The sequence below is a fragment of the Linepithema humile genome, chromosome 5, assembly GCF_040581485.1.
Source record: "Linepithema humile isolate Giens D197 chromosome 5, Lhum_UNIL_v1.0, whole genome shotgun sequence".
Taxonomy (NCBI): domain Eukaryota; kingdom Metazoa; phylum Arthropoda; class Insecta; order Hymenoptera; family Formicidae; genus Linepithema; species Linepithema humile.
Window position 1 is genome coordinate 20,796,160 of NC_090132.1, and position 26,785 is coordinate 20,822,944.

Below are 26,785 nucleotides of genomic sequence, written 5' to 3' on the forward strand. Positions count from 1 at the left end.
AAGCGCCACCTAAATACATTTTTATTTTTTGAAATCTTCTAGCGAGTTTCGCAATTTTTTACCGTCAGTAAAATATATATTTTTTTAATACGTGATTACGTGCGAGAAAAATGGTGCAGTCTTTTATTTAAACGCTAGAGCGGACAAAAAATATTTATCGTTCTTCACGTACGCGTGAAATATGTTACGAAATGGGCCGTTCCCAATTTGACGGTGATGCGTCGAGGCTCGCTTCGAAATTCCCGCACTATCGGCTCGGTCGATAGTTCGTGCATGAATTGTATGTACGCGAGAGGAACCCGAGCATCCATGGCGTCCTACCAAGCTGCTGTCGTCGTCCTGCGGCGCGCTGTGCAGAGCGCATGCCCCGGGGGGTTTATTATCTTCTTTCTGTTCAAGTGCCATTTCGTTGCATGCAGTGCAGTCTATAAAACAGAATGCGTTCTCCGCGGGTCTCGAGTTTCCTATCACTTATCGTCATTCGTAGCGTATAAACATAACAGCACGCGGTCATTAGCCCGATTCATATTGTTTACGTATCCGTCTGACACATGAGAGCGCGGCTGGAGCGCGGCTAAAATTGCGTCGGCATCACTTCGGCGATCGTAAAGGACAAGCATAGATCGTTCGTGGCGTCTCTCGAGCGTTGCCAGATATCTTTGACGTGACTTTCTCACCGAGCATCCGTGCAAAAATGTCAGCCAGCTACGCGGACGGGTTATCGCCGTACGAAAACAAAGGAGTGTTGGGGCAGGAAGAGGTAAAAAATAAAAACAAAATTACTTGGCGGGATCAAATTTTTTTCATTTTTTTCGATATTACGGCGCGTAAACGCGACGGTGTTTATATCGCGATGCCAATTTATTTTGAAGTTGAGCGGGAACGAGCGACGCTTTATTTTTTTTTTTTTTTTTTCCCTGAACTTTCTTTTGCTTGCAGAGATACGACACTGTTGAAACGCTTCGCCTGAAATGCGGCCTTCTGGCCGACTGGATACAAGGCGCCCGTCACGTCGTGGTCCACACTGGTGCCGGTATTAGCACCGCTGCGGGTATTCCGGACTTCCGGTGATTATCGCCTTGGCGTTTCTCGAAATTAAGAACTTCCCACCATCCTGAGCTCCCTAGTCATCCCTCTTTCCCTGTCCTTTACCGAAGATGCTATTTGACATTATGCAGCAAGATCCCAAGAATTTTTGAAGCGTGAAAATTAAGTATGAGGATGATAACATTGAGTTGTAACTAAATTAGAAGATATTTTTTTTTTTATGAAAGAGATATAGAAACATAATGTGTACTTTTAAAATATAATATGCTCGTGAGTTTATCAAAACTCTGGTAATTATGTGACATTTATATCGCATAAAAAAAAAGACGAAACCAGAATAGATAAACATTCTAAACAACTAATTAAACTTTATAGTTATTTAACAAAGGCATTAATTAGACATTAATTAAAGTACAGTTTAACAAATTCTATTTGCTAATTGGAGCAATATTTTTTTTTTTTTTGCATTAGAGGTACAAATGGTGTATGGACATTGGAACAAAAAGGTCTGAAACCTTCAATGAACATTTCTTTTGATGAAGCAATTCCTACAAAGACACACATGGCAATGAAAAAATTGATAGAGGCTAGTAAGTGTTGACAAATAAATTATGAACGAGATTTTAAATCTTTTATATCTATTTGACACCAAATTTTTCTTCGTAGAAAGAGTAAAGTTTATCATAAGCCAGAACATAGATGGTCTGCATTTACGATCGGGATTACAGAGGCAGTATCTTGCAGAATTGCATGGAAATATGTTTACAGAACAGTGCGACAAATGTGGCAGGTTTGTACACAAAAATATGATGAAAAATACATGCAGAAAGAAATATAATAAAAAAATATATAACTTGCTTAAAACTTAATTGTGTACTTACAGCTCTAAAAAATAAGTATAAAATTTTTTTACATTAATTTTTTCATAATTACATATATTTTACTGCCATATTACTTTTATTATAATAACAATAATAAAAATACAACAAATTTAAATTATTTTGCAGACAATTTATTCGCAATTTTGCAACCAAAAGTGTGGGGAAAAAATCTTTGGATACTGTATGCAGATCAGAACAAGTAGGCGGCCGTCCGTGCCGTGGTCGAATGCACGACACTATTCTTGATTGGGAGCATAATTTACCGGACAGTGATTTGACATTATCTGACTTACATTCCAGGTGAGCGACAATGATATGACGCACTCGCATTAAAAATACGATGCTAATATTCAAAGTCGTTAAATGGACGAGCATTAATATATATCAAGAATTACATTAAAAATTATAAATATAATGAAGCACACAATTTTAGTATGCTTTGTGTCTCAGGTTCTGTAATAAAAAAGCATTTGTAAAACTATATGTAAAATATCACAATGTATATCGATATCAGATAATTTTCAAACCGACGTTCTTTTAGTGTCGCCGATCTAAGCATATGCTTAGGAACAACATTACAAATTATTCCGAGCGGTAATCTACCTTTGTACACAAAAAAATACGGAGGTCGTCTGGTTATATGTAACCTACAGCCCACAAAACACGTGAGATTATTATATAAATATAAAAAGTATATGTATATAACATCTTTCAGTTTTATCACAATAAACTGTATAACTGAGGTAACATATAATTGTAGGACAAGAAAGCCGATCTCATTATTAACGGCAATGTGGATGAAATAATAGTCGCAGTCATGAAAAAGTTGGGACTAGAAATTCCGGAATACGAAAGCAGCATGGATCCGACACGGAATTCTGACACAACCGCTAAAGAAATGGACTGGACAATCCCGACCAGTAGAATAAAAGAGATGAATGTACTTTACAAAAAGGTATGTAAACCAATGCGAAGGAAACGGAAAACATTTATGTATGAGAGGGAGAGGACAGATCCCAAGAAGGAAACTAAAACCAAGAAACAAGCGTTCCCAGTTAAGCAAGAAATCAAAACAGAGGATAATATTACTACGTCAGGTGAAATATGTAAGACACAGAGTGCTCATGTGGCTAACGACTCCGTTAAAGCGGAAGAAAATGCGGAAGATATCGAAATGTGTAGATATTCGATGGCAAGCACAATTGAGCATAACACTGATTTACAAATGAACCAAACAGTGTAGCAAGTTTTGACAAAGCGATAATTTTTGATTCTAATATTTCCATTACTCTCAGTGTACGCTACAGTTATTTATGAGTGCGTATCGAATGATGTTCATTGTATGCAAAAAATATTTAAAAGTGAAATAGGTTTGCAAACATCCAATAGACATGTGAGCTCGCTCATTGCACATTTAGCATTAAATGCAGCTGTATCTTTATAATTTCTTGCCTCTATGCAGAGATATACGAGATGTTGAAACAGATTTATATTTAGAACATGCTTTTATCTGTATCAACTATTTCTATGCTTATAGACTCAACATTCATATATATACTAGATGTTCCAAAATTCTGTAGAATCAATCAATTTTGATTCATAGAATGTGATTAATTCTGTGCTATATATAATTGTTATAAAATAATTATTTAACAATTATTCATGAATCTATGATTCTATGAATTATACTACTATAGGAGAAAAGTTTTTCTAAAAAAAACAAGATAAAAAGTTTCTGCGACTTTTTAATTTGAACAATGGTTTTTAAAAAGATTGGAATCAGTCATAACGATTACTTATCTGTGACTCGTGTGTGCTCTTATCAAAGTTGTGCTCGCATCGGGGCATATTCAAAAAGCAATAATCAATTTTAGAAACAATAATATTTCGAAGTGTAATTTTGTAAGCACCTTTTTAGTGGATAAAGTTGTGAAACGTTTAACGTTAGATGTGCCATGAGGCTCATAGATTCATTTACAGAACACGTCATTTATCATTAAAAAAAAAAAAAAATGAAAAGTCTCCCAATAATTGTATATATTCTGATTAGTATCTAAAGTTGCGTTCATGTTGCATCTGCTTTTTACAACTTGCCTATATATTTACGCATATGCATATTAGATATCGTGACGAGAGATTCAATATGAATATCTCAACGAGCAACGTGTTCCAGATTTCTCGTGCATAATACGATACTTTTTCCACTATAGAGATTACTTAATAAGATTATAAAAGAGATCTTCCTATATAAGATATTTCGCCAGTATAAGAATCTCCATGAAGCTTTTTTTAATTGTAGCTAGATTCGAAGTAGTTGCTGATCGTAATAATAAAAATAATTCAAGTATGGGCTACTTAGTGTTTGTGCAATTTATGCCCATAAAATGATCAAAAGTGGAAATCAGATAGATTTTTATATAATCTGCTGAACAATACAATCTACATGTATAATGATATTTTTCATTCTTTCAGATTTTTTTCTTGATGATTTTGTAATTTTCAATTTTTAATTGTGACAAAACGATATGTGTATAAAACACACATGAAATACATCAAAAACATATATCTTGATTAAGATTATTTCGAATATTTTCGGCGTGATTGAAATAAAATATAATCCATAAAAAAAAACGAGTAAAATAAAAGAATGGCCTTTTAATGTAGCATTCCATAAGCGGTTGCATCATAATGAAGTTTTGTTTCTACTGGCGATATTTCACGTGTAACTTCCCTAAATATATTGCTTTCGTAAATACGTTATTCCAGGTCTCGTGCGCGTTTAATTGCCCTTGATGTTCAGATATGTTCGCTTTTACAAAAATTAACAGCGCACACGGGACCGATTTACGAATGCGCGTCATGTTATAACGCACATGTTTGTATGAGTAAGTTATTAGCACTATTGCTGCAGGCTGATGTTAGATTGTCCGATAAATTTAGATGTTGAATTTTTAACAGAGTGCGCCTTTTTCCATATAGTGTTGAAAAAAAGGAATGTTGAAAGTAAAAGTTTTAACGATATCTCACAGTTAGTACGCTAAAACGATTTTCGCGCGTAGATGATACAAGCTGCAACGTATAGAATGCATTCTGTGATGGAGTGCAATATAGTGAATCATATAGTATTTATATGTACATAGTGGTTTGCTTCATTCATCGTAATATGACTTTATTTAAGTAATCATTATTATTCGCCAGATATAATATTCGAAATAAAAAGTACATCTATGAAAAGTATTATACATTAATAATTATAATCCCGTTCCTGTTATAATTATAATCCTGAATCTCTTTCTATTAAACATAATCCAAATTAAATCTGAATAATGAATAATGAAAATTAAATCTGCATTTTCCAATAAGATCATTTCTTTTGGAAAAAAGTGTATATATATATATATATATATATAAATCAACCCAAGTAAGATAAAGTAATCTTATTGACGCGTATTTTTAATTATAACAACAAGCAAATGCATTTCGAAAATCGTCTGCGATAAGTCTTCTATTCTGATATTTCTGTGCAAGCACATAGCTTCTCTTTTTTTTCCACCAAGGTTCTTCCCCAACCTTTATTGTATGATTCATAAGTATCGATAACTTGAAAAATACTAATTGTCACTTCTACTATTATTGATATTTATTATCTATCTTTACTAGGAAGTACCGATCTTTATCATTGCAAACGCAATATATCGTTCTTTCTAGAATAGTAATAAAACATTTCTTAAATAATAAAATATTTAAATAGTTACTAATTTATAACCATTATAATTGTAATTATTCAAAGAATATACATTCATACATAATTATATACAAAATAATTATAAATTTCTGATTATCGACATTTATACAATCGTAAAATTCTTATTGTGCTCATGTTTTATTTCATATTGAGTTTAAATTTAGCCAACAAATGAGAAATATTTCTTAGAAAATCTATCGTTAAGAAAAATCCATCCAACTCGGTCTCTTACTCACTTCTACTTCTCAGTCATCCTTTTTATCGCTTTTGTTTATAAATATTTCTCGACGACAGGCTCTCAACCATTCGACTCTTAACTCTCCCCTCCTAGCAGCAGTTGCATCAGAGAGGTTCCATGTGGCTTCATTGTTCCTCAAAGATCCTTCTAGTCTGCAGAAGACCGCCGTACATATAAGTAGGAACGTGCTGCATTTTACGAGACAGTGCTAGCTACACAAATTGGTGATACATCATGGAAAAGTTAATTAAAAGCGAGGTGGAAATCGATCAAAAGGAGGATACTAAAACCAACGGTATTGTAAGCGGTCAGTATTTTATGATATTCTACGTAGAGACAATGCATTGAAGACAAAATTCTTTTGTGTGCATACTAATTCTTTCTAGAAACTTTGCTACGAACTTTGTTATTCACATTTGCAATAAATACAACGATCGCTGAGAATTTAATTGTGACGTAGTTTCATCATTCGCTTTATCGTACTTTGTCGCTTTAACAAAGCACATTGTGTCGATATAATGGACCTGCATATAGTGATATACGCTGTTTCCGTTAAAAATTATCTTAGTCGTCTGAATTTTATCAATTTGTTACATTTCATATAGTAGCTATACGTACAATTTAATCTTGTCTCGTTGAATGCATCGTATGGAGTCAACTCTAAAAATAGAAACATAAAGAAAAGAATTAAGATACATTATACAGGATATGATTTTTTTTCCTAATTCAGTAAAGAATGACATATTTCAATTATCGACTTTGCTTCGTGCCTTTGAATCTTTCGTTTGCATAACAATGCAAATTCATAAAGTTTCTCGTCGATAAATCAATCATAAATAACTTATAGCACATTACAGTTGTCATAATTATTTCAAATTTTGCAAATTAGTGATGTGTTAATTGCTATAAAAAGATTGTAATTATTGTTAATAATATAATTTAATGTTTAAAAATAAATAAATTAATATAAAACATTTTGTCAGAGCTATAAAAATTTGAATTAAATTTATCTCATCTATTTGATATTAATTACTTCATTATAGATTTTTTTATCCATTAAAATAAATAGGGTTGCGATATTTAACGAAGAACATTGACAATGAATATAGCATGCTTCGCACAGAATCATATCTTATCGCAAAAGATCATATATCACTCGACTCTTGTATTTCTTTTTTATGGTGTTAAATTACTTTTTTTAGATTATAGCTTGGTTAATCTCGTTCTCGTAATTAATACATTTACAATTTATACATTTATCATATCTAAATTTACCAGAGATCATAGATATTTATTTAAAATATATAATATATATGAATGCATTAATTAATTTATATTAATATGACATAAACTTATATATTTAATATATTGAAACTATGTGTATATTCCTAATTTTTTATATTTCCAAAATTATTCCTATTATTTTTCATCGTTATAAATTTCTATTGTCATCTTGGCGCTTTAATGATGTGAACGATTAATTTCACAGCACCAGTATTGAAAGAGCAATATGCAGCTGCTTATTTGAAAAATGGTGTGACGCGTGGAATCACGTATCAAATAAAAATGTTGACGTGGGTGGCATGGAAGCTGATGCGCAAGGACGATATGAATGACTGGTTGTTGGCCACGGAGATGCGCAACGCACGCGGATTTCATGATTTAGTTCTGAAATATAAAATTAATAATAAAGACGAGGCTACTCCCCAATACATGTACCGTTTCGTGCAAATTAAGCTGAAAATGTCAAAGAAAACGAAGATAAACATGACCACTTTAACATCCATGCAAAAAAATGAGCGTCAATTCAGTTTGTTATATTTGTTCAAGGCTTATCTGGGTATAATCACTGGTAAAGAAAGTATTAAGCCTGAACAAATAAAAGATTTGATCATTTTTACGAATAGAGGCCTTGGAGAGTCACTTAGATTTCTGATACCAGTAAAGGAGGACGAGATCATCGGCTTTGAAGGAAAAGGCAAGCAGTATCGCATCGATACAAACATGGTCCAAACTGAACCATGCATAATGATGGCCTTGCGACAAAATTGCCGTTCGGATGACAGGATTATATTGGGCTTTTTGAAGAAAGTGGTATTTATGGTGGACCAACCTCCGGAACCTGAAATGGAAGAATTGATCACAAAGGAGATGAGCAAAGTCTTCCATAGTCCGCAGATTTTTTACAACGATCTATATAAGAACATAACCGAATGGTTCCTGATTTACGAGGATGGCGGCAAGGCACCGTATCTTACGAAACAGGACATAATACACTATCTGACAAATATGCATAAGGTGCTGTTGGGCACGCAGAAAGGAAAGTTGCTTTTTATTGCCGATTCATCTTCAGAGTTGACGGATAAGCTGCAACGTCTGTCTTTATAGAAATATATAATGATTCTATTCACGCAATTTTGTTCCTTTAAACTAATATAAGACAATGCCTATTTTATTTTGTCATTCATTATATTTTATCTTTTTGTTATTAAATATGAAGAAACGTTTTGTCAAGTTTTCTTTATTACTAGTCTGTTTTAATATCTAATTCAAAGTTTTAAGAAAAGATAATGAATTTTATTTGATTGAGATATTAATTTAATTTATAGATTAATTTAGTATAGATACTGATGTACAATTTCGCCGACGTGCATCTGTTAGAATTGTATAAGCTAAATTCATTCTTGTACGGTTTCTATTGTTTATTCAATTGAAAATATATTTAAAAAAATAATAAAAATATAAAAGACTGAATAAAATAATCGCTTAAAAATAATTAATTCCATCAGTAAGTATCCATCTTTGAAAGAAAATAAATCCAAAATTTGATTTCTAATTTTAATTTTTATATCAATTTAACTTCCAAGAGCAGCTATAAAACATTTAAATTTGTTTAATAAACTATGTTACTAATTTTTAAGGGCTTTCTATAGTATTTAGATATAACATCTAATATAAGTTTTTCATATTTATCGATGCAATTAAATGTAGTTAGTAATGAAGTTACAAATTGATTTAGAAAGCGCGCACATTTATTCTAAAAATTGATTACTAGATTTAAGAGTTTGAGATTAAGCTGCAAATGAAAGAAAATTAAAGATAATCATCACACTTGATTTTTTATTGCGTACCGTTTATTTTATTCCTGGTTTAAATCAGAGAATACAACTTATATCCATGTACGAGTGCGCTACAATGATTACTTGATACCTTAATTTTCGCAATAATCAAGGAAAATGACACTCGAAAGATTCAAATGGATTCGCTCGCTTTAGTAAATATAGTTTTCCTTCAGCATACTCTATATGCACAATATAGTTAATATACCGGCGTGTGATGTGTCTAACACAGAATATTTCACTTTTATAAAAATAAATCTAGGCTTTATAAAACGCCAAAAAAAAATGACGTTTCGTATAAAGACTAAATTTTTTTTTTTTTTTTAATAAAAGTATTGAATTTTATAAATATTCTGCGACAGAAACATAGAAGAATGCGCCGAGACGAGATCAAGAACGACGTTGCCAGATGTTATTCCCAATCTCGGTTTAGGATCGGCTAAAACATATAGCCACTGATAGCCGCGTACAATTGTCTCCGCTATAAAATAATAAATATCATATGTCTAAGAGAATATGGAGATCGAGGGAAAGAGAGGATGTGATATAAGTAAAGCCGGAACGAGACTGCGTAGAAGCACAAAACGAACAACAAAGTGAACTGAATAAGGTGAAGGAGTAAGAAATACAAGTCGTTTCCCTTTGGCCTAGTTAAATCCGCCGTCTACTCATCTCACGCTAATATCTAAGGGTCTATCTACCTCAATAATCAAGTTAATTATTTGGTATAATAGCATTCGCGAAGTATAATCGAGCTATCTATATACACTAAACTTTAACGCTATGAGATATTACAATCTAATTGGTAGTGATACAACTCTTCGCTATATTGCTCTGCGCATTTCCACAGCTCGTTATCCGTGTGAAAATTACATCTCGCCTCGCTCGTGTCCCCTCGAAAAGGAAGAGAGTAAAATATAATATCGACACGATTGATATACCGATATAACTTAGAATCACATTCACGATTTTTATTTTTTTATTTTTTTAAAGAGGCGAGCGAGTTCCTTTAACACGTGTAAAGTCATTTTCGAATTTTCCGCAGATATGAGACATAGTCGGAAACATTTCCGCGGAACATCCGAGCGCGGTTCGTCGACGAACATAGTTTCTAAACACATCGGAATAATGCTTATATATCAGTTACATTCGCACCTTACACTTCTCTCACTCTTGTAGAAATACATGACTAACAATAAATAAAATCCTAGTGCATATGGCTAGCTTAATTCATTTCGTCAAATGAATTCTTTGGGTTTAAATGCAATGGTCACTTTCTCGCGATAGAAACTTCGCAGAAGTGATCGACTGAGAAAATTTTTACAGGATATTTATAAATTTAGTTCTTTAAAAAAAAAAAAACCAGCATTATTTTTATATATTTTATAAATATCCTGCTACGATTGTATCGGCAATGAGAAAATTGAAAATTTGCGATTGTGTATCACGAACTACGTCTAATACTGTGTGAAACAAAATACAAACACACACGTTATTCTCTCAATTTCTAATGCACATGTCAGAAGAAGATTATTGATAAATTTATCGTTATAATTGTAGCAAGATACTTATAAAAACTTTTAACAAGCGCTTACCCTCGCGAAATCGTGATGCCTATACGGCGAATAAAGCGATATGATCGTAATCATATATTAAATCTATTCAAAGAAAATGTAATACAGAAAAGATGTACAAATCCTTATTTTCTCCTTATATTTTCTCATTTTCATAAAATTTTTCATAAAAAAAAGAACTTGTGTCAAGAACGTGTATTGTTCGGTCCGGATTTTATTCTATATAGCTTCTCATTTATTCCTTTGAATTTATTTCATTATTTCAGCCTTAATATATTTAAATTAAAGTTTAAATGAAGTATTGTGAAAAAATAATTTCTCTAAAAATTATTTCGACAGAAAAAGATCTAGAAAATACTTTATACAATACGTGCGATAAATTGATAAAAGATGTAAGGCACGATCGTGAATCTTAATTAAAGGATTGAAGAACTCGACGAATAATTTAAGGGTCATGGTACATAGATGGTCATTTTCAATTATTGACGTGACCAAAAAACGCAGAAAAAAATTTAGAATATATGGAAGATAATCGCTTAACTACAATCAATGACGCGACTGAATGCTTAGATCCCCCATACATTTCTACAAAAAACTTTCCCTATCAATTCGTTATAAAAAAAAAGTTTCTTATTAATTTATCACACGTATTCGTATAAAACACCGTAGTTTCGCAGTTTTTCTAATAGAATAAAATTCATGGAGAGAACGATCATATTACGTACAGAAGAACTCCGCTATTTTAGTTACAACTTTCTTTGAATCATTCATTATCACTTTTATATCTTCGGTCTGAAAGTATTTGTGTTATGTATATACAGATTATACATACATTTAGATATATTTCAAATTTCAGGTGATTATGACTACATTGCGGATGCATCATGATTTCGCGCGTTAAAAAGTAAGTTTTCATAAGTACTTGCTCACGCGGCCGCGATATATTCGATCGTACCACGTTTTTTTATCCCCAAAAATTTATCACTCGCTGTGATTAACACCCAGCAGCTTCGCCGCGTCGTCCGCCGAACTTAGAAGAACTTTGTCGAGCAAACCTTTCTCGCGTATTCCCAACAAGTTCGAAATCAGATCGTTGTCTCCGCTCTCGCCGGGTGCTTCCGTAGGTGGTGGCGGGGACGGCAGAGAGGCAGGAGCGGTGCTCTGCGTACCGTCGTTTGCCATTCTGCCGGAGAGAGTGGCCATGTTATCGTAGTGATTATATCGCATCAATGCGCAGGGTGCCGCATCCGCCGTTGCGACCGCCGCGACGGTCGGCAGGGATATTCTGTCCTGAGTGCGGGGTCTGCTGGTGTTCGTGGAGATCGGCGAATGCTGCTGACTCCTGGGGGTTATCGTCGGTGGCTGCGCAGGCGAGATCTCCTCGTCACCGCTGTTGCCTATGTACATGGAGGAATCCACCGATTCGTGCTTCTTGCGATGACGCAGCATGCTATGCTTCAGCGTGAATTTCCTAGTGCAGATATCGCATGCGAAGGGCCTCTCGCCCGTGTGGGTTCTCATGTGACGCCGAAGATCTTCCGCGGACCAAAATCGTCTCATGCAGAAAGCGCACACGACCTGGAGAGATAGAAGGATGTTATGTACATTCCACGAATATCGCTAGCTTGATTTTTTCGAGATATCTAAAGAGATTGATGGATTTTAAAAAATAAAAAATGCTGTAGTTCAAAATCTTGTGAAACATATACAAAACAAAGTACACGAGCAATTCTCTTTCAAATTTTGAATAAAATATTAAGCTGTTGACTGTTTTAAAATATTTTATAAAAAGTAGTCGCATTTTATGTGAAAAAATACTTTCAAACCTTTTGAGGAATAAACAAAATGTAAAACAATTCTTTTTCAAATAATATTCAAGTGACGTAAATAACAATATTTTTTTATCTTCGACAGTTTCATTATATCTTATTACCTTTCTATTGCTGTAGTCGGGAAAACGGCCTTTCTTTTCCTCGCCGTCGCTGAGATGTTGCTGCGCTGCGGATATCTGATCTTCGGCCGCATCTATATTCATTTCGAGAGCGCCTTTGGCCTTCAGCATCTCGTATGAGCGTTTGTGATGTACCTTGATATGGTCCAAGCAGTCTTGGCGTTCGGAGAAGCCGCTGTCGCACAGGTAGCATTTAAAGGGAACGTCACCAGGACCCGGTGACGATCTAGGCGATTTGCGCGACTTGGTGCCCTCGTTATTTATCGTAGGCGACGTGTTGGAATTCGATTTGGCGGTGGCGGCGGTCGCGGACGAGTTCTCCATGTTCTCGGACGCGCTTGACGAACGGCTTTCGTAATCGCTCTGGTCGTTCTGCGCGGCGCACTGCGGCGGGCTGTTCTGCTGATCGCTGGATTCCGATCGAGACGCGGCCTTGCGATGTTTCGTCGACCGGTGCTTCTTCAGATTGCCTAACGTGGAGAATGTCGAGCTCGGGCATTGATTACACTTGTACGGTCTCTCGGGCACGTTTCTCATGGAGAACGTGTTGCTGCTCGCGCTGCTGTTGCCGGTGGCCACTTGCACGTCCGGCGAGGAGGAGTTCCTAGCGCGGCGCATTTTATTCGCCTTCGCCTTGTGCTTCCTCAGCAAGTGTCGGTCGCAATTGGACTTGGTGGTGAAGTGATGTGAGCAGTGCATACATTGGTACGGCTTCTGACCGGTGTGAGTGAGAATGTGTCGTCGCAACGACGAAGTCCAAGGGAACTGACGCTGACAGTAAGGGCACACAACTCGATTCGGCGCCATCGAATACGCGGACTTCTTCTTCTTCTTCCTCTTCTTGTTCGACGAACACGTGCTCCCGGAGTTCGAATTCACAGAGTCGGATTTCTCGCTGCCGGAATTGTTGCCGCTGGTCGACGCCACGGGACCCTCGTCCTCGTCAGTCAAGTACTGCGGCTGAAATTGTTGATACTGCTGAGACGCGTTGTCCAAGAGCTTTGAGACGCTGGCGAGATCGGGTGTTCCGTCCTCGAGCTTGGTTTGCTGCCTTCCAGCGGATTCCGCCGCAGTCGTTTCTTCAGTGCGTATTGGCTTGCTCTCAGCGGCCGCGGATTCTTCCGACTTGATCTCGCTATTGTGCGCCTCCTCTTCGTTAGGAGACTCTTCCGACGTTTCTTCCGCCGGTTCGGCCATTTCCGTCTTCACGACAACGTCTTTGACGCCTTCGTTGCTTTCAAGTTGATCTCTCAGCAAGCTCGTGCCAGATTCGCGTTGAACTTGCGACTCCTGAGCGTCTCTGTTATCGCCTGACTCTTCGTCTATCACCATCTCGTCATCCGTATCGTTGTCCTCTATTTTATTAGCTTTCAACTGTTGCGCCAAAATCGCATACTTCACTTGATCTGAGATGGGATGCGTGCTGTACTCCGCCGGAGGGACCATACTCGGCGACTCGACGCTCGGCAGAATATTCGGATACGATTGCGCCACTTGCGAGGTGGACGGGCCAGGAGTTTGCACCATAGTCGGATGGCTCGCGGGTGGTCTGCCTCTGGTCGAATGCCCGCCGCGCGGTCTCTGGCTCCAATACTGAGGATGTTGCTGCTTGATGTGTCGCTCCATGTTGCTCCTCAGCGTGAATCTCGCCGTGCAGTGCTCGCAGTGGAACGGTCTCTCGGTTCGGTATCTCCGCTGCTTTTGCTTGGGAATCAGCACGCCGTTCTTGAGCACCATCTTCACAGGATCGTTCGACGGAATGCTGTCCGCTTTGTCGCGGCTCGCCGCTGTTTGCGCGTTCATCAAGCTCGCATAGGCGGTCTGCTCGCTCGAGGTTTGCGGGACGACATCCCTCGCCTGCGAATACGCCGCGTAACTCGTGCTCGGCAACGATGGATCCATCGGCAGAGTGCCGCCGCCGGTCAACTGCAAGCCCCTGACCAGCTCCTTCTGCAGCCTGCCTTTCGCGGCCAATTCAGCTTGGCCGAACATGTGCGGCAGGAAGTACGTCGCCGGTATCATGCCCGCGCCGGTCAACGTGCCGAGATTACGATAGAGAGTATTCGCGTAGAAGTTTTCGAGCGACGTCGTCGGCGAGCTCTCGCAAGCTCTGTTCAGCAGCGCTTGCGTCAACAGCAGCGCTGGATTCGCATACAATTCCGACTGGTTGCTCTTGAACCGCTTCTCCTCCTGGGAGCCGGTGTCCTCGATGTCCCTCTTCCGCTTTCTGCTCAGATCCAGAACGTCCATCGACAGATCCAACGGACTGTCCTCGCCCGAATTCATCGCCGAGCTCGCCGACGATTTCGTCAAGTTAATCGGAGTGGCTTGAATTCTTTGGTGTGTATCTGTTTTGGCATCACTGACTAGAGACACGCTGCCGTCCGACGATCTCGACTCAACGTCTTCGTCGAGCTTCGAATAATTGGCCTTCACGATCAGATCGTGCGGCATGCTCATCTCATCGGCGGTTCTCTTCACGAGATTGAGAGCCTGTATTTTCGCCGGCATGGGAAATATGTCGGGCTTCTCGTAGCGATTTATCAGTATCTCGGCGCGGACGTTCGACGGTCCGGGATTACAGTCGATCGGCACGGGCGGATAATGCATTTGCTGCTGTTGAGCGCCCTCTTCGCGCTCGTTCGGATAAACGAGAGTCTTGCGCACGTCCTCCCTGACGACTCTGGGCGAGCTCCTCTCGACATTGTCGTTCGTCGAGTCCTCGCTCGGATGATAAATCAGCGCGTTCTTCACCTCCTCCTTGCTGATCTTGCCGTGACGATTCTTCACGTGCCTCTCGCAATTCGCTTTGGTGGTGAACGCGTAGTTGCAGAGGGAGCACTCGAACGGCCGGTCGCCGTTGTGCGATCTCAGATGCTTCAGCAGCGCCTGCTTGTCGGTGCTCGTGAACGGACACATGTTGCACGGATACGGCATCCCCTGCTCCACGTTCATGTGCGCGCGATTGTGTCCCTTGAGCGCTCGTAGATTCGGAAACACGGACTTGCACAGCCTGCAAGGAAATTCGCCCTTCAGCTTCATCTTGCGGAACTCCGCGGTGAAGGCGTCCTGCGCCTCTTCCTCGTTGTACTCGGAGGAGCAAGCGCCCGAGGAGCCCGACGACCCGACGCTCGGATTGAATTTGATGTTGCTCTCGGGTGTGCTGGCGTCCGAGCGAGGGAACGTCTGCAGCCCGTTCAGACTCACGGACAAGATGCTCGGAATGTCCGCTAGATCCTTCGTTTCCTTCGGTTCTTTGGTTTCCTTCGGTTCTCTCGGTTCCCTCGGCTCGTGCGTCGAATTGTACTTATTCTTCAAATCCAGCACAGCGAAAAACGCCTCGCGCCTCGTCTTCGGGTCGTCAAGTTGCGGCGATGGCACGTCCAGTTCCGTTTCGAGATTATTGTTGGTTCGATTGTACTCGTTGTTATTGTTGTTGTCGTTGTTGTTTCTCTTGTTCTTGTACGGTCCCCTGCACTCCTTCTCGTGAGCCATCTGCGCCTGCCGGCAGGGAAACGCGTGCAGACACTTCATGCACTGGAACGTGTTAGCCTCGCCGGAGGCTGGCCGGTGCAGCTCCCGCTCGCACATCGCCCGGGCGATCGCCGCGAACTTGGTTGACGAGAAATCGATGAACGTCAGATCTCGGAAGCCGTCGACGGTGTTACGCGGGTTCCGGCTGTTGCCACCGTCGCAGTTCTTCTTGTAATGCGTCATCGAACGATGGAGATTCAACACGCGGTGGTTCTTGAAAGATTCGTTACAGATATCGCATCTAGCCGGGGATTCCGGGTGCACGCGCTCCATATGAGACTCCAGGATCGCGCTGGTCACGAAGTCCTGACCGCAAATTGGACAGCCAAAAGCCTTCTGCTCCTCCTCCGGCCGGCACTTGATCATCATTCTGGAGTCATTCATAAGGATCTTGTGCCGCCTTTGATCTTCCGTGTCGCTAGCATCTTCGTCCGGGCACTTTCGCTTATTGCTCGGCGACGGTTGCTGCCGCTCGTCCATCAGATCTGGCGAATTGCGCCTGGCTATGTCGTTGTTGTTGTATTCATCTTGATTCGTCGTCGCCGGCCTGTCCGAGCCGCTGCTGCCCTCGGAGTCTGTGCAACTGTTCGGCGACACGACCCGATGAGTGCAACGCACATGTCGGTTCATGTTGCCGTTCGTCGTGAACGACATGTCGCAATATTTGCACTTGAACGGTCGCTCGCCCGAGTGCACCAGCACGTGTCGATCCAGCGAGCTCGCCGAGCTGAGCACCTTGTTGCAAACGCCGCAGCTGTAATCTTCCTCGCCGCTGCAGTCTGTGCTGCGAGGTGAGTTGTGGCCGCGCAGATGATTTGTTAGTTCGTGGGAACTGGAAAGCACCGATGGACACGTCGGGCATGGATGCGCGCCGTTCTCTGACAGCTCGACCTATTTTCGAGGAAAAATATGCGAATGAAATACGCTGCGAAATACGCACTACGCGCGCAATGTCGTCGAGAAGAAGAGAGTATGTTCATTCTTGTTGTTATTTTGCTTTGTATATTAATGTACTATCTAAATCATTTATCTCTGTTATTAAATTTTTGAGTTTTTACTTTTAGAATCGTTGTTTAATTTATTGCAACTTTAAAAAGAATTTTTAATTAGGCTCAGTTTTTCAATTAAATTATTACAACTTATTATAGACGTTAAATTATTAGTATAATTAACACTTAAATTATTATTATTATTAACACTTACGCTTGACAACGGTGAAGCTGCATCAACTTGTGTTTCGTTTTCCTGTTCTTGATCAGGTCCGTTCTCGGATCCAGTTTCTGTAATGTAATAAATATGTGTCAATGAAACAGTAGATTAAATGTGAAATAATGACGCACATAATTAAGCAATAAGACGCAAAGAGTAAGATTGCAGTCTGTGTTTATCAATTACTGTAAATATTACTTTAATTAATGTTTGATTGAAAATGACGTGTTTGTACGCAATTGCTTTAAAAAAAAAAAACTGAGTTTTATGTTGCGACTTCTTATGAAATCATTTCTCAACAGGAATTTTACGAAGACCGGAAAAACCCGCGAAGCAAGTACGATCATTCTGGACCACAAATCTGCTGACGAAACAGGAAAACCGAGACACTTCGGATATAACGAGCGAGTTGTAGATTTCTAAATTGAAACAACTGCTGCGGCTTAAATCCATCATTATCTACATTTTATTTTATTTATTTATTCTTCTTTGCGAAAAGTCCTCGATTTGCAGCAGTTTTACGTCTTAGAAGAAAACATTATCACGCAATAAATTTTTCTTACATTCTACTATCACGCAATTTACGAAGTACAATGCAATTCACGAAGATTTATGCTTACATAGTATAAAAATATCAATTATGCAATTTTCAAAAAAATTATTAAGTTCTATTAAAAGAAATTTAAAGGATTACGAAATTATTAGAAAGCTTCTGCAACAGCAAAAATACCAAGACTCTGCTCGCAAAGCGTGATCTTTAATACAATCATTAGAGTATAATGCAAACTTCGTTAGTTGTTTGTAGTAATGTAATAATGTTGAAATGTCATGCAGACTGATGCGCGAATGGTCTTAAAACCGCGGATAAACAGGAGTCCACCGGATCCGCCGGTGTTGATTCTCTGTGTTGAAGCCTTACTGGGCTAAAGAAAAATATGTCAGCGGCGGGACAGGACACAAATCTGACTAAGTGTTCCGGAAGCTGATACCCAGACCGAACCGCAGATGGAGCCGGGACAATAACATTTATCAACGTCCTCGCCCGATACTCTAACCGCGAGTCGACGGTCTATTCTATTTACACGCTTTTGGAGAACGCAGCGAGCATCTCGAGAGGTCGACGATTAGGCTACCGCTTAGGATGCGAGGTGAGATAAAGACTATGAGTTGGCACGCTAACGCGGACTGGAATTTTGATCATTCGGACTGTTTTCTTATCAACGAGTTTCAAGTTTAATAAAAATTCTATAAAAGACTATGACGAGACTCTTCATTTTCAGTGAGATAAACTGATAACGATTTTGTGATAAAGACGAGCCTACAACTAGTTACATGTATTATCAATCAAAGATTAATCGATATTATTTATTTATTTGCAAAGTTTGAAGTAATTGCTTAAATTTGTTGCAACAGTATAAATAATACTGTTTGACTTGTATGACATAAGAGGAGCTTTATCGAGTAAAGCTGGATATTGTAACGAGAGACTCCAAATCATATTTGATATTCAAAAGCTATCGCTTTTGATATAAAATATTTAATTATATATTATTTAAAGAAATATATTTAATTATATATAATTTAAAATAATATTTCAGTAAAAATAAAGATACAATTACAGATTTTCTTGTCACCTTATTATAATATTCAGAAAATTTGTATTACACTTTGTTCAAAATAAAATAAGAATATCATTTTTAAGAACATTGAGTAGTTTCTTAAAAATACTAATAGTTATAATAATAATGCAAAATGACATAAAGAGAAATGATATAAAGAAAACAATGCCTCGCGCTCGGAGACGTATCTCCGTGTGATGATTCACACTTCTCTCTACATTTTTAGAGAAACAAAGTAAAATTACGAGAACATTTTAATTTCATCTGTAAATATTAGCTATTTTGAATGTTCTTTATATTTCTTGTAGAATTCGAGAATTTGTTTAACATCTAGACAATAACATATCCATATAATAAAAATATCCATACAAACACACAATTAGATAAAAAGTAATCTTTTTTTGACGAATTTCCCTACTTTTATTCTGTACTTTAATAACCGCAATCGCTAGACTGTGGTAAGGAAAATCAAACAATTGCTGAGAGACGTCTCGCTAAACCACAATAAACATATCAGAAGAAACAAAGAGATGAGACAATTCTTGTAAGATCTCGACAGATAAATAAGAGTCTTCATCTATCTTTCATATCTGTTTAGATTCAGATTCGTTAAATTGAAGTTATTCTTTCGAATTATTAATACTGTTCACAGTATCTCCAGAAACTTTCAATTAATAATAAAAGAAGTAAATATATTGAACTGTGAAATCTTCAAAAATCTTTTGACATTTTTAAATCTTGAAATCTTCAATCTATCAATTTACCAATAATTTCTAAAAAATAAAAATTCCCAATTTTCCACAATAAAATACAGTTCTTTTTTTCTATCGAATAATAACGTGATACGGAATGCCTATTATCAAATTGAAAATAATGCAAAACAGATGTGTTCATGCAATAGTAGATGGAAAATAATCAATACTTCCAATAGTCGAAGGACGTAATACAGTCTCACATTCTCTTTCCGGGCATTTCGCAGTCGATTCGCCGATATTTATGCGCATTTATGATAACGCGTATTAATTGTTTCGTCAATGGCGTAGTTTTAATCACACAGAATACAAATTGAAAGAATACAAACATTTTACGCGTATAAGTGTTATAATTATGTTGAGAACATAATTTATTTTTTGTGACACCGCACTTTAACCCCCTAGATATCGCATTACACGGTTACCCGCCGACCAAACGATTATACTATAGTGGTTGTCATATGGTCCTATACAAACCTGCCCGGCAGGCGTCCGTATAGACGTACCTGTCGGCAGGTGAACTTAATTCATGCGCGTAAATCACGTGCACGCGCGCACGTCCTGGTCAAGTGGAAAGAAAACGGGTCCGATCAACTTCGCACGCGGTTTGACTCGTGCCTGGTTGTTTATGACTCCTCATTTTTTGCAATCTTAATTGCTTCTAATTGAATAACCAATGATGCTGAAAGTATAATTACTATATTTTAATTACTATAATATAATACCCTTAACAAAATAAACTTTTAATTTTGTATACCAACGAAAAACTAAATCGGAATTGAACTAAAGCAGAATTGAGATGTGACTGTCGGGATTTTTTTTTTATAAAGTTACGATTGTCTAGCGAAATATGCTTATCTTATGAGAGCGCATGACTAAAAAGCTCAATATGTTCGTTCGATGATGAGAAACGTGCGACAAAGAAAAATAGAAATCGGTTTTTGTGGTTCACGGAACGTCATAACGATTAGTCTTCGGTCTCAGCGCGATCGTTAGAAATGGAAAGCACTGGGAGGAAAAATTTCCAATTGTGACAACTAGGAATCTATACCAAATTTCACTCCAGGCAATCTGACAGACTCAAGAAAGATTAGAAAATGGTTAGCATCGATTAAACCGAAGAATACAGATAACGAAGCTGAGAGTCGCATAGTTTAACAACCTCATTAAAGGTTAAACGAATTAAATTAATCTCGTATTTCAATTTTGTAAAATTTTAAATATTTTTTTCTGTTAATTTCTTTCACCAGCGCATTGCTGAAAGTCACATTTAATATTTTGTAATGATGATGATGACATAAACACCTTCGTAAATGCATATGTAATAAAGCGTTTACGTAATAAAGGTACAGAAAAAAATATTCGCAAAGATCAAATGATCAAGTAATGAGATTAAATACGAATTAAATGCACCTTAGATTGAATAACATGTAGATAGCATCGTGAAAATGATGCCTAACGAGTATATTTTCGCTTGAGAGATGACGTAATAAAAAATAGATAATCGCGTTGTTAATCTGCAACTATTCTGCTGCAGATAAACAAGTGCAAAATTTTATTTTACTTTATTTTTTTGTTTAACTTTGTTGAACCTACATCTTTTTCCGTTATACCTTTATATTTTTGATACTTCAATATTAAGGTATATATATTTTTTAATTCCATACCCTTTTGACGTACACTACATTATTTATTGTTCGTGAAACTTGCAATGAACGGAATAATTAGAAAAAAAAAAAATACTTAGAAGATCGACGAAGATTATTCAAGCATCATTACACTATTCTTATCCTGCTCGAAATCGAAAATCGAGAACAAAATTTAACGAACGAGTATTATATCTACAATATTATACATATACAAAAGTTCCCAAAAAAGCAGTAAACGATATTTTCAACATATATCTCTTCCAAAGTACTTGAAAACAGTTTGTTAAAAATAGACTGTTGAATATTTTTCTATTCGTACAAACAAATCGAACGATTCGTCGGACGAACCAATGAGATTCCCGTACGGTTTCGAGGGAGTCGAGGGTGTCGAGGGAGTCGAAGGACCAGAATGCCACGCCTATCTGCAATGCACCCTCGCGGAACCTCGCTCGGCGAGCCTTGAGGGAAAAAGGGAGCAGTGTCATGCCCAGCTCGAGGGCGTACATGCGCATTTCCGCTCGCTTGCGCGATGCCTCCTACAAATCGTAGGATGCTGTGCTGAAGCAGACGTGGTGGGAAACGGCGTGGGGAAACTCCGCATTGTGCCGCGCCGCCATTGGCTGCCTCTCATCTCTCCCAAAGCCTTTTTTTATCTTCTCTCCCTCCTCCGCCACCCGCCGCGCTCTCCCCACCAACTCGTGCCCGTACCTAGTTCCCCTCTTAGCCTCAGCATTCCACTTTATCTCGCTCGCGCTCTTCTCTTTCTCTATGTAGCCCCTTTATCTCGCACTCAGATATACCCTTCGTTCTTTCCTTCATTCTTATCTCACTCGGACTCGGCCTCCGCTCCTTCTTTCTCCCCTAGCTTCTCTCTCCGTCTTTCCTTATCCGTTTCCTCCCCCTTCCCTCGCCCGTCTCTTACACTCCCGCCCTCTCACTCTCTTTCTGTCTCCCCTTTTCTCTCTCGCTGCCGACATCCGTCCGCCGCCGCCGCCGCCGTCGACGATCACGCTACATGTTTTTCTCGTCTCCGTCTTCCTTCCTGCCCGCAGCCGCAGACTCACAATCGCTCGTCTCGTCCTTCTCCCCGTCCTCCCTTCCCCGCCGTACTCCTTCCTACCCCGTCCTCGTAACCCTTTTCCTCCCTGCCATATTCCTCTCTCTTTCGACAAACGGCGCCTCTTTCCCTCTTCGTCATTCCCCCCTCCTAGCCATCTGTCCAGTTCTCCCTCATCATCCCCGCTTCTTCCACGCTCGGATACACCCACGCACCACGCAGGAGGAACAACGATGGCGGTCGGTTAATATGTTTCGAGAATCGTCTCCTCTGACAACCTTGGTTTCGCCAAAGAACCTTCGATTCCATCCGAAATCAGCCGCAACCCTTTGCTGCGGATAATTATTCCACATCGACGAACAATTTTTTCATTCCGCCTACTGCTTTTTTTAAATATTCCATTTTCTATAATATGTACCAGCAATGTTTAAAAAAAGTAACTACGCAAGATAAATTTATGTACATTTTAATAAAGATTAAATGATAAAGTTTAGACTTTCTTGTGAAAAAAAGATCCATAGTCTCCATAGTTTGTGAAATAACATTTGCATTATTTTTGCTTTGAAATTCGGACTATTTTTTAAATAAATAATTCTATTAAGATAGTATTAACTTGAAGAATTATTTTATTCTAATAACAAGAGTTGTTACGCAGTGACTTTAGTGAGATTCATTTCCGTTGGTGTTAATTAATTATACTTGAAGTTTTCGAAATTTCTTTGTGACAGTTTAAATAAATAAAATTAAATCATCTTTATATAATTAATTAAAGTAAAGAGAAAGAAAAAAAGCGTTCCTTGATATTGATAAGATAAGAAAACGCTTGAAACAGGATTAATTGATCACTATACTGCTGTTTTTTCGTACTTAAATACAAGATCATATTGCATTTATGAAAATGGAAAGAACACAAATCGTTTTTCAAATTTCACTTTAACAGATTGCCAATGATATGTTTACCATTGATATGAAGAAATTTGCTTTGTTGTCACTTTGAAATTAATAAAGAAAAATTTAATCTTTTCTCGGTTAAATTTAAAAAATTTACAAGCATTTTAACAATACAACTGGTCTAGTTTAGAAATCTTCTGCAAACCTTTCTGCCTGCAAAATGTCAAGATTTTGAATATTGAATTTTAGATATCTGAACGTTGAGAATAGTTTCAAAGATAGGAAAATAATCTTCGCATTGTGTACCGAAAAGATGATAGAAGATCGTGCAACAAAATCTATATATATAACTGATAAAGAATGCACTCGCATACAAATCACTTTAGAATTCCATTAAAATTCCGAACAGCTCAAAGAAAAATATAGACAATATATAGGAAGAAAATATAAATTCCTCATTTTCTTTATCAATAAATATTTCCTTTGCGTGCATTTTCTTGATATTAAAAAATCAAACTTAGCCATTGCAACTTGATTAAACAGGTTTTTGTCCAAAATCTATTGCTATTCGAATTTTTGTACTAGATTTGTGTGTAAAAAGTTTGTTATATTTTCGTAAAAATTACAGTTTTTATTAATTAAATTAACAATTTTTATTAATTAAATTAGTCGCCATTGGCTCCACACACAACTTACTTTTTCTATTAAGAAAAATAAGTGTTTCGATAATTTTATTTAAAATTTTCGCAAAACAGTGAAAACAAACCTTACACGCGATGCATTCGAATTTCCCTAATCTTACGATCTTATTATAATGCAAATATAAATATTCAAAGAATAACAAGAAAATTCTATCGAACATTTCTATCGAAATAGCAAGAAATTTAAATGGGAAAATAGTTTATATTAAGAAAAACTAATTATTTCGGCCCGCAAAAATATTCCGAAGAAGCGAGTCGACGAATTGTACAAGACGCAACGACGTACTGTATAAAAAAGTTCATCAAAAAATTTGCAGCCGTGGGTCATTAATTTTACAGTCGGCCGGAGGGTGAACGGTTCGTGGTGCCGCGAAGGATGTCACGCAAAGTACTCTCGTATACGTGGCCCAACCGAGTGTTTCCGCATGTACCTCGACGCGGTTGTCATACCTACCTACCTACCGCCGCGTTGCATCTATAGATTGCCATCGTAATAATACCTATGCAAATCCTAGACCGACCTTACGAAAGGCCTCGGGGGTAGGGGCGGAAGAGCGATGATAGGTGTGGTTGGCGGACGACTAATCTTTAACTGCGAGTGTAGAGATCGATCATGTGTCATCCACGTCGAGCTTTCCGCTAAAAAAGATAGAAAGTTCCTGCCACAAAACTTCACTCCGAACAATAATCTTGATGATTTCGAGCGATGGAGAGCTGAGAAATTCTCTCCTATGCACAAATTTGAGATGTCAGTAAGACCGCGTGCGAGCCACAAAATCGAAAATGATGAACTTCCATTTAAATAGGAATTTCATTAGATTATGTTCAATTCGTGCAAAAATATATGATAATAATCACCATGCAAAATTAAATTAGCGAGCTAAAGTTTTATTTAAACACAAATTTATCATGATAAATTAATGTTTCTAATTATTTTTAAATATTCAAGAGAAGAGTCATTACAGAAAATGTTTCAAAAAATTTAATTCAGTGAAAATATATAGCAAACGCATTGTATTTTTTTTTTGCTAGTATAACAAACGTAATTGTATTCTGTATCAATAAATTTGAAAAAATATAAATTATTTTAACGATTAATTTATGCACACATTGTGTGCAAGTATCTATGTATTGTAGCTTTTCAATGATCGCGACGAGTGTTCTGAGAGTTAATAAACGCGTGCACTTTCTTGTCAATATAAACATCGCTAATTAATCTATCTCGCTGCCAAAGGGCGCCCCTTTGCTAGGGTGAAACAGGGAGCGGTTGACTTTCCGCACCACGCCCTAATTCAGGTTTCATGGAGCTGCTCGTATAATCTCTCGTGTTCTCTAACAGGCAGAAAGAAATTTTTTTCCGAATAATATTCATTCACGTGTGTAATATAATACTCTACAAATATCGAATTCCATGAATTATTTCATAATCTCCTTTTGTTCAAAACGTTTCATACGCATGTATGTAAAGAATTTGATGATAAACAAAAATAAATAGTAAAAATATTTTAAAATGTACAACGGAAAACATGCAATATGTAGATAGAAAAGACATTTAAAAGAAAAAATCTTAACATGCTTGCTTAACAAATTCCAGTGACATAATAAAGCTATTAGTGTTTGATGATGAGTAACACGGGGTTAGTCACCCTATAAATATTAAGATTCTATGAATTTTGGTAATATGATCAAAAGAAGAAAAGTTATGTAATATTCTAAGATGCGCTGAAGTTATTAGCGCAATACTGCTGAGATATTAAACATTTCATGTTATACATATTGTTATTATTATAATGTAAAAAGCGACGATTGTCTTTCTTTATTTATTTCTAATTAACTTTGCATTTTTAAATGAAAGAAATAAAATGCAAAAATATTGTCAAGCAAATATTTATGAAAAAAGAAAGTTATGCGCACAAAATTCTTATGTATAGATATTTACTTTATTTAAATAAGATATTCTATTATCTTGAAATTGAAACTCGTTGCAGCCTCTCTTTAGTAGAATTAACCTTTCTTACATCTTTCAAATCTTTATACAGCAAATGTTATACATATATATTTTATATCTTAATCGTGTATACTAATCAATAAAGTTTCATCTTGGTTACATTTTAACAGATTTTAAGATAAGAACCAATTTCTTTATCTGCTCGTCTCACTTTTTGATAAAGAAAGATTAGATTTTCGACACGTAGTCGCAACGTTGCGACTTCTGACCTTTCGAGACTACCCCTTTCTGCTATTATCGCTGAGAACATCGATGAGACATTTTACTCGTGACGATCAATCAAGAAATCGTTATCGAAAAAAAAAGGAATAAATTAACAGTCGCTAATTTGCATAGAAAAACAATTTTCAAATAAACGTTTCGTGTGTTTCAGACTAATTTTTGAATAGATAGTTTTTCCAGTTTTTTTCTTTTGCTTCTTTCGTGAAAATTTATTCGTTTTCTTGCCCAAATTGCTTAAAACGCAATGTCAAAATGCTACATCCGAGTGTCAAACAATGTGAAAACGAGCGATATGAATGCCAGTTTTGTTGCACGAAGGAAAGATCGGGTAGAAAATTCGATGATTGAAATCACTTGCGCGATACCTCCGAATTGCGTCACCAATACAATTGATATTACCTCGTTATCTCGATGAGCTTCGTCCACGGAATCTTTTAAGTCAACTCGCCGTTGAGATCGGCCGTGAGGAGAACAGGTGAGCGCGCGCAGCGCGATTGTATGTTTAAATATTATAAAATCTTACATGTGACGACGGCACGCACACGCGTGTGTGTAAGTGCGTGCACGCACACTCGTATGCGTCTGTTT

At 37.5% G+C, this 26,785-nt stretch overlaps 3 protein-coding genes across 5 annotated transcripts in view; 2 read left to right on the forward strand and 1 right to left on the reverse strand.

Moving 5' to 3' along the window:
- The first annotated feature begins 352 nt into the window (after positions 1-352).
- Sirt6 (sirtuin 6) lies at positions 353-5,165 on the forward strand. The gene is made up of 7 exons (XM_012376588.2): positions 353-760; positions 940-1,067; positions 1,519-1,637; positions 1,714-1,837; positions 2,055-2,228; positions 2,470-2,593; positions 2,689-5,165. Exons 1-7 carry the CDS (start codon positions 695-697, stop codon positions 3,169-3,171), a joined length of 1,218 nt encoding a protein of 405 aa, XP_012232011.1. The 5' UTR covers positions 353-694; the 3' UTR covers positions 3,172-5,165.
- An 827-nt stretch (positions 5,166-5,992) lies between these two features.
- On the forward strand, positions 5,993-8,419 carry LOC105677659 (uncharacterized). The gene is made up of 2 exons (XM_012376420.2): positions 5,993-6,218; positions 7,401-8,419. Exons 1-2 carry the CDS (start codon positions 6,146-6,148, stop codon positions 8,297-8,299), a joined length of 972 nt encoding a protein of 323 aa, XP_012231843.2. The 5' UTR covers positions 5,993-6,145; the 3' UTR covers positions 8,300-8,419.
- Positions 8,420-9,023: 604 nt separating this feature from the next.
- The window catches only part of peb (pebbled), a 96,164-nt gene continuing 78,402 nt past the window's right edge, over positions 9,024-26,785 (reverse strand). For all 3 annotated transcript variants that reach the window (XM_067355098.1, XM_067355097.1, XM_067355099.1), the window contains 3 exons: positions 17,293-17,369; positions 12,538-16,980; positions 9,024-12,182 (listed from right to left, as the gene is read on the reverse strand). In XM_067355098.1, the coding sequence (XP_067211199.1) occupies positions 11,586-12,182; positions 12,538-16,980; positions 17,293-17,369 (5,117 nt within the window). In that variant the 3' untranslated portion in view covers positions 9,024-11,585. The remainder of the gene's footprint in view (positions 12,183-12,537; positions 16,981-17,292; positions 17,370-26,785) is intronic.